The sequence below is a fragment of the Notamacropus eugenii genome, chromosome 4 (genome assembly GCF_028372415.1).
Source record: "Notamacropus eugenii isolate mMacEug1 chromosome 4, mMacEug1.pri_v2, whole genome shotgun sequence".
Lineage (NCBI taxonomy): Eukaryota > Metazoa > Chordata > Mammalia > Diprotodontia > Macropodidae > Notamacropus > Notamacropus eugenii.
The window spans coordinates 151,526,568-151,534,932 of NC_092875.1; the positions used below are offsets into that span (position 1 = coordinate 151,526,568).

Consider the following 8,365-nt stretch of genomic DNA (forward strand, 5'->3'; position numbering starts at 1 on the left):
TATTTTGACACTACATTTGAAAATTTTATTTTAAAAATAATTTATAACTATAGAATGGAAGAGTATTATTACAGTGTTATCTGTAAAAGAAAAACATGTAACCCAAAAGCTATACAATTTGAAATGGTTGTGGGAAATTCAGAAGAAAGTGAAGTTTTTATTCTGAATTCTTAGGATTTCACCGGGCATCAAAAACCACCACTGTATTAAAACTGTGTTAAGGACAAAGGAAAAATGATGAAAATTTATTCCAGTCACTGCACTCTCAGATTATGTTCTGATAGAACTAGATATAATATTACATAGGTAGTGTTATAGACAGCTACGAAACACTTAATGATAGTCAAAAACTGCTTATTTAAAATGCACAGAGAGATAATATACCATACACTTGTTATGACAATCTTGGAGATGGTTTAAAAGAAAAATCACTCAAAATTTTATTCAGTCCCCATTTTCATTTACAGAATCAAAGACATGCATATGATATTATTAAACCCTTCTCTCACACACATATGAATTAACAATGAAGGTAACAGCTTTGTAATAATTTTTTTTCTTTATTCCTGGTTACCAATATGACCTTTTAGTAAAAGTCTTAGGCTTAGGAGCCAGTTCAATTTGGATGGGTGACGCAAAATATGTCATGTCTGTGTTTGTACAAAATAATTAAATTCCAACTTCCATAACTAAGCAAGTTTGATAATTACAAAATGATAACTACAAAAGTAACTGATAATTACAAAAATACTGAGAATACTGAAAATATACAACAAGTTTAACATAATGGATTTTAGGATTATTCTAAGACATACATTCTGAATAATTCATATTGGAACAATATAAATCCTAATCCTTCTGAAAATTATTTTTTCATAAGTTAAATCATTCCTTCTGTGGGTAAATGCTCTTTAATATCAATTAAAACACTCTTTTTACTCACCTCTTATTATCACTCTTAGAAAGCAAGGGTAAAAGGATACATCTTTTTGTTCTTTTCTTGTACATTATTCTATATCCACATTCTCTACATCTGATTGGATCCCTGGATTTTATTTCATTTTCTGTGTGACATTCTGAAAATGGAAACATTTTTTTTTTTACTTAAAGTCCTCTGACAACCAGGAATATTAATATTTCCAGTAACTGCTTCCAGATGAAAATACTAAAAGCCCAGAGAAGTTAAGTGAGTTGCCTAAACTAGTGGTGTCAAACTCAAACAGAAAAGGGGCCCAATAAAACCACATATAAGGATCCCTGTGGGCTACATCGCTGACTTAGAAAACCACATGTTAACATTATCTATTGAGTTTTTATCCCAATTCCATTTTAATCTAGTTAGGGCAACATGGGAATGCTGCTAACCATGGACAGTCTGACAGTTCTGGCCTAAACTATTAAAAAGATAAATTTAACATCAACTACTGTGTATTTTCCATTATCACACACTGCCCAAATAGACATGAGCAGCCCTTTACCCATACTAATCCATAATAAATTCATATTTAGTGTTTTAAGGTTTACAAATTGCTTTTTTCCCCTCACAATAACCTAAAAATTCTAGTATTAACATCATTTTAATAAGGTAAAGGATCTGTTCTAAGAAGTTGTGACCTTTGCCCAGGGTCATACAACTAGTAAATTTGAATCCAAAGAGAGGTTCTGGGTTCAAATTATACCTCTCCCACTTACTGGGTGAACTTGGGCTTAATCTCTTTGGGCCTTAGATTCCTTAGCTGTAAAAAGAAAGAGGAGAGCAAGATGACTTTTGAGGTCCCTTCAAGGTACATCTTCAATCTATGAATTTATGAACTCAAAAGATACTGCTGAGTGCTAAGCTTATGCACCATCTATTGTCTATTACTAAGTAGTTATAGCCAAGTGATAGGATTTTGTTCCTTAGAGCCAGGTAGGTACTTTTTGCAGGGGAGAAAACTTAACTCCTCCTTCACTAGTTTAAAGGAAAGAACAGTGGTCTTAAGAGCTGGAACTCAATTCCAGCCAATGAATCTTAAGGACCTTCTGTGCTCAGGCAATGTACTAGGCCTGAAAGATTTAAAAAAAAAAAAGTTTTGGCCCTCAAGGTACCAAACATTCTATTGAGAGAAATAACATGTTCACATTTTATACAGTACAAATTCAAGGTATGGGAGACAGGGAAAGGTGAGTTATAGAATGTGAAGAGTGGGATTAGTAAAGGATTGAGGAGCTGAGTTTTGAAGGGAACAAGAGATGCTATGAGGTGGAGGTGAGGAGGCAATAATGCACTCTACGCATGAGGAACAAAAGTACAATGGAACAGAGATGAGAGAGGAGTATCCTGAGTAAGAAAAGGCCAGTGTGGCTGAACCTTAGAGAACAAGATGGGGAGTAATACCTAAGGATGGAAAGGTAAATTGGGGCCAGCTTGCAAAGGGCTTTAAATGCTAAACAGAGTTGCTTATATTGGATTGTAGTGGTCTCATTCTCTTCTGGGCTCTGTACTGCCTGGCTTGCGACTTCATTATCCATCTACAAAAGGTCTTTGCAAAGTTACCAATGATCTCTTCTTAATTGCGAAATTTACTGGCCTTTTCTCAATCTTCATCCTTAGTCTCTTTTGAGTGTTTGCCTTTGTCACTCATCCTCTTCTCCTCAATATTCTCTTCCTTCTAGGTTTTCAGTACATTACTGGCTCCTTCTTGGTTGCCTTTGCTGGATCTTTATCCAAGTCATGCCTGCTAATCACGGGTGCCCTAGAGGGGATCTATTTTTCTCTCTTTCCTCCCTCCTATACTATTTCACTTGGTGATCTCATCAGCTCCAATGAATTCAATTATCACCTCTCAATCTACTTCTCAGGCACTAACCTGACTCCCATCTCCAAATGCTCATTGGACATCCAGAACAAAATGTCCTGTAGACATTTTAAATTCAGTATATACAAAACTTATTTCATTCTCTTTCCTATCAAACTTTCTTCTCTTCCTAATTTCCCTATGACAATGTTGAGAGTACCACCATCTAATCAGGCTCACAATCTAAGTATCATCCTTTCTTCACTCTCTCACTTCCCATGTCCAATCCGTGGTCAAGGCCTGTTGACATCTGTCTTCTAACACTGTCATGACTATGGTTTAGAACCTCAAGGCTTCACATCTGGCCTATGGCAGTAGCCTACTGGTTGGTCTCGGTAACCCAAGTGTCTCCACACTCCAGTCCATTCTCCACTTATGCCTCAAAGTGATCTTCCTTAAGCCAATGTGTGACCAGGCCATTCCCCATTCAATAAATTCAAGTGGTTCCCCATCACTTCCCAGGATCAAATATAAAATTCTCTGTCTGGTATTCAAAGACCTTCATAACCCTGCCCCTCACCTCACCAGCTTCTCATATTTTATACTATCCAATCCTCCCCCTCCCCCAATACTCTGCAATCCAATGACACTGACCTTCTTACTGTTCCAATCATATGATACTCCAAATATTTTTACTGGCTGTCCTCCATGTCTGTAATTCTCTTCTTCCTCTCCATTTACTGGCTTCCTTCAAATCCCAACTACAATCTCACTTCCTACAGGAATCCTTTCCCAAATTCCCTTAATCCTAGTGCCTTCCTCTATGGATTGTCTCCAATTTATCATGTTTATACAGTTGTTTGCATGTTGCTTCCACCATTAGAAGGTAAGCTCCATGAGAGCAGGAATTGTTTTTTGCATTTCTTTGTATCTCCAGTGCATTGCACAGCCTCTGACACAGAGTAGGCACTTAATAAATGTTTACTGACTGACCCTTGGAATTTACTGAATTGGGCAGTGACACAGTCAGACTTAAGCTTTAAGAAAATGGCTCTCTCAGACATATGTTAAACTCAGCATGTCTAAAACTGAACTCATTACCTTCCCCACCGCACCCCAAAACCTTCTCCTCTTCCAAACTTACCTACTCTGTCAAAGACACAACTATTCTTCCAGTGTCTCAGATTCATAATGTAGGCAACTGCCTTTGCTCCTCGATTTTCTCTCACCTCATACATTCAATCATTTGCCAGACCTTACAGTTTCCACCTTCACAACCTCTCTCACATGCAATCCCTTCTCCCTACTGCAGTTGAGACAATCACCACTTCTCACCCTGATTTCTGAAATGGCCTTCTAACTGGGTTTCATGATTCAAGTTTCTACATACTCCAATCCACTTTACCCACTGCTGACACCAAGGTGATTTTCCTTAAACACAGATCTATGTGACTCCCCAACTCAACCAACTCTAGTGACTTCCTACTGGCTCTAGAATAAAATGTAAACTGTTTAGCTTTTAAAACCCTATACAACCTGACTCCAACATAGCTTTTCAGACTAATTTGACCTTATTCCTCATCTCAAATTCTGCAATCCAGCCAAAGGAGGCCTTTTTTCAGTTTCTCAAATACAATACTTCATTTCCCATCTCTATGCGTTTGGACAGGTCACTGGCCCCATGTCTGGAATTCACTTCCATCTTACTTGTTTCTTTAAGATACAGTTGATTTACCATCTTCCATGTGAAGTCTTTCCTGATCTCCCTCAACTCCTAGTATCCTCCCCCCCAAACTTTCTTGTATTTAATTACTTTGTGTATATGTATTTATGAACTTCTTATTTGTACTGCATATATTTTTAATGGAAAGAAAAGGATGAAGCAAGCATTTATTAAGTACTAACTCTGTGATAGGAACTGTGCTAAGCATTTTACAAATACTTCATTTTATCCTTGTAACAATCCTGTGAGGTAGGTATGATTATTATCCCCATCATACAGTAGGAAACAGAGGAAGACAGATCAAGTGACTTGCCTGGAATCACACAGCTAGTAAGAGTCTGAGGCAAGATCTGAATTCAGGTCTTCCAGACTGAGGCCCAGTGCTTTATCCACTGTACCTACCTGACTAATATATGCACTTGTCTTCTCCATTAGCATACAAGCTTACTGTGGAGATTGTTTCATTCTTTGTACCTGTATGCCCAGCACCTAGACAAGTACCTGGAATGCTGTACATGTTTAATGAATACCTGCTGATGGAAAATCCTAGGCAAGACTGTCTATCCCATTGTCTCAACTTATTCTCTTCTCTCCTTTCAACCCCTTTGTAATCTGGCTTTCTGATTTCCTCACAACTGGAATTGTTCTCTCCAAAGATACCAATTATCTCTTAATTGATAAACCTGATGGGTTTTTACCATCCTCATCCTTCTTGACCTCTATTGCAACATCTGACACCACTGAATACTCTTTCCTCCATCAATCACCATGCTTTTAATAAGTTCTACATGTCAGGCACTTACTACATTAACTGCTGGATCCTCCTATAAACTGTCTTCTTTGGGTTTTTGTGACACTGCTCTCACTTGCTTCTCTTATCTGACAGTTCATCTGTCTCCTTTGCTGTTTCACTGTCCACATCCTACTCCCTAAAAGTGTACCCCAAGGCTCTCTCCTGGGCCCTCTCTTCGGTCTATATTCTCTCACTTGGTGACCTGATCAGCTCCCATGGATTCAATTATCATTTCTATGCAGATGACTGCCGGAGCTATATTCAGTCCTAGTCTTTCTTCTGAGCTCCAGTCAAATACCAATTAAGTGCCCATTAGACATTTCCAAATGGGTTGTCCCACAGGCAGTTCAAGATGCCAAAATGTTACTCCAAGGGAAAATAAAACATCCAAAATCGAATGCATCTCCTCCTTTCCTAACCCTAACCCTATAAAAAACAAAACAAAAGATCTCTCTTCTTAACTTCTCTATTTTTACCCTTTCACTCAGCCAAGTTCAAAAACTCTCCATTATCCTTAATCCCCTACTTTCCCTTACCCCACACATCCCATTAGTTACCAAATCTTGTTTCTACCTCCACATGTTTAATATTGGTTCCCTTTTCTCTACTCGTACGATCTCCACTCTGGTTCAAATCCTTACCAGGTCTTGCCTGGATTACTGAAATAGCTTCATATTTAGCCTTGTCTCTCCTTTTTCAACTCTGTCCTCTACCAAGTTCCCAACAAGCCACAGTATCCTCAGGTACTATTACAGACAGGGGACATGTGTGTGTGTTAGTCCTTTGCTGCCAAAGAAGACCATGCCATCAGAGAAATGATGACATGACTTGCACTGGACTTTGTTTTGAGTGAGGGAGGGCTGCAACAACTAGCTGCCTCAGAGAGGGGACATACTATTTTCTGTAAGAGTAAGGTAGGTACTTTTAACCACTCCTACTTTGTTGTGGGTGAAATAACAAGGTTTTGGAGTCAGAAGATTTGGAAGTCAAATCCCAGCACTGTTACATACTATGAGACCCTGGACTCTTGTCTCACTTCACACTTGGAAGTCTCAGGTTCCTCATTTATAAAATAGTATTTGTTGAAATGCACTTCATAAAACTTAAAGCTGTTATTAATAGTATTTTTTTAAGCCTTCTTATGTGCAAAGTTATGTTATGTGCTAAAATACTAGTTATGTGCAAAGATACTATAATTCTAAAATTCATAAGTTAACTATGCAATTTACAATTTATTTTGTTCCCTTGATCCTCCCTGCTGCCATATTTTTCTGCCTTTAAAACAATTTAGTAAAGCTGGCTGAGAACTGAGAGAATAAATAAACACAAGACAATCCTTTTTTGCTAGTTGTGGTTAAAATACTGGGTCGGGAGTCAGGAAGATCTGAGTTCAGATCCAGCTTCAGACACTCACTGGCGGTGCAATTCTAGGCAAATGACTTAACTCGTTTGCCTCAGTTTCCTCATTTGTAAAATAGAGATAATAACTGCATCTGTCGGGACTGCGGTGAGTATCAAATGTGATAATATAAGTAAAGCATTTAGCACAGTGCCCGGCATACAGTAGGTGCTAAATAAATGTTACTACGATGTGCATTCTACGTATCAGGCACACAGTAAGCACTATATAAATGTCACCTATTATCATTAGTTGTTGACAGATCTGTAAGAAGTTTGGTTTTGATTACAGGCGATGTATCTGTGAAGCCCCATATTCTGGAAGGGTAATCTGTCCCTCACAACTGACTTTACACAACGAGGAAGGTGAATGTGTTTTCGAACCACTTAAACGGGGTATTCTTTCTCAACAGCGACTCTCACCTCCACAGATATATATCATCGGCTGCTGCTTTGGCGGCTGCACATCCTTCTGGGTATCCATCTTCAGTCCCTGAAAACCACAGACGGGAACGTTTTCTCCAATCCAAGAGGCCCCCAAACTGACGCAAGGGCCCGCGTTCCTCCTCACCCCCAAACCACGAGCATCACGGGAATGACAGCCCCGATCCGACATTCATGAGGCCGGCTCAGGTCCGCAGAAGGCGGTTTTCCCCAATCCTACCTTCTCGTCCGGGCGGACACTGCCCAGGGCAGCGACCCATCTCGGGCACACAAGGGCGACAACCCCGGGGTCCGCCGGAGAAAGGGCGCCCTCCTGACCGACCCCGGTATCCCGCCACCTGCCCCGCTTCCAGGCCCCGGGGTCCCCATCTCGAGTTCTTAAACTCGATCTAAAACGCTCTCAACCCTCAGGCCTGCGTACCTCACACACCGCAATCCGGTCCCCGATATCACAGCGCCGAGACCTACTTCCGGCGCTTCCTAATGACGCGTGGAGGCGCCCTCAAACAACCCCGCCCCTTCCGGCTCGTGCGTGGACGGGGGTAACTGATTGGCTGGTATCAGAAGAAGGCGGGGCGAGGGCTGGAAAGGGGATGGGCGGGACTGAGTTCAAACTGTCGGCGGTCCTTCGCTTGAGGGGCGGAGTTGGAGGCTTCTGGGTTGTTCTTAGCCCGTAAGTTCTTTCCTGCAGATGGTCAGGTCTCAAACCCGTTGATGAGTTAGGGGGATGTCTCCCCCAAGCTTGTGAAGACAGATGAGAACCCTCCCCTCTGCTGGGAAGCCCGAGAAGGCGGCGGAAGCGGGCGGAGCGCCTAGAGCTTGGTCGGCAGGGAGAAAGCCACAGTCACCCGCTGCATCCGGGGACAATGGCCGTCTTCTTGACTTTTCTCTGACTCAGGAAGATAAAGTGAGGCTGACAACTTCGTGCGACTCTGCCTCACTTCGATCCAGTTCACCCCAAGTCTCTTGATGTCTTGGGTCCTCTCGGAAACCGCGAAGGAAGAGCAAGTGTGTGAGACAGTGTTTGAACTCAAGTCACAGTAACTCCAGGTCCAGTGCTCCGTGCTAGGACAAGGGACACAAGTCATCGTAGTAACAGCAGACCACTTGGCTGATTCACCTCATCAGCAGACATTTATTGAAGCCCCTATACACTGAGAGGAGAGAAGGCTTGGAATAGCTTCTGTGGGCAATGGATAGAGCGACAATTAGGCAGGACTAAAAGGATTG

The 8,365-nt window shown here is 41.1% G+C and overlaps 1 protein-coding gene across 1 annotated transcript; it reads right to left on the reverse strand.

The window, feature by feature from the left end:
- Positions 1 to 7,660, reverse strand: POLR2K (RNA polymerase II, I and III subunit K). Its single transcript, XM_072603404.1, has 4 exons — positions 7,557 to 7,660; positions 7,115 to 7,184; positions 984 to 1,076; positions 1 to 201 (listed from the first exon to the last, which is right to left on the reverse strand). Exons 2-4 carry the CDS (start codon positions 7,173 to 7,175, stop codon positions 179 to 181), a joined length of 177 nt encoding a protein of 58 aa, XP_072459505.1. The 5' UTR covers positions 7,176 to 7,184; positions 7,557 to 7,660; the 3' UTR covers positions 1 to 178.
- Between the last annotated feature and the right edge of the window lie 705 nt (positions 7,661 to 8,365).

Coding starts and splice junctions, on each gene's coding strand:
- POLR2K (XM_072603404.1), bottom strand. CDS start 7,175: ATGGATACCCAGAAGGATGTGCAGCCGCCAAAGCAGCAGCCGATGATA. Junction 1,077..7,114: donor GATGATATATATCTGTGGAG/GTGAGAGTCGCT, acceptor TTCCATTTTCAG/AATGTCACACAGAAAATGAA. Junction 202..983: donor CAAGAAAAGAACAAAAAGAT/GTATCCTTTTAC, acceptor GTTTTAATACAG/TGGTGGTTTTTGATGCCCGG.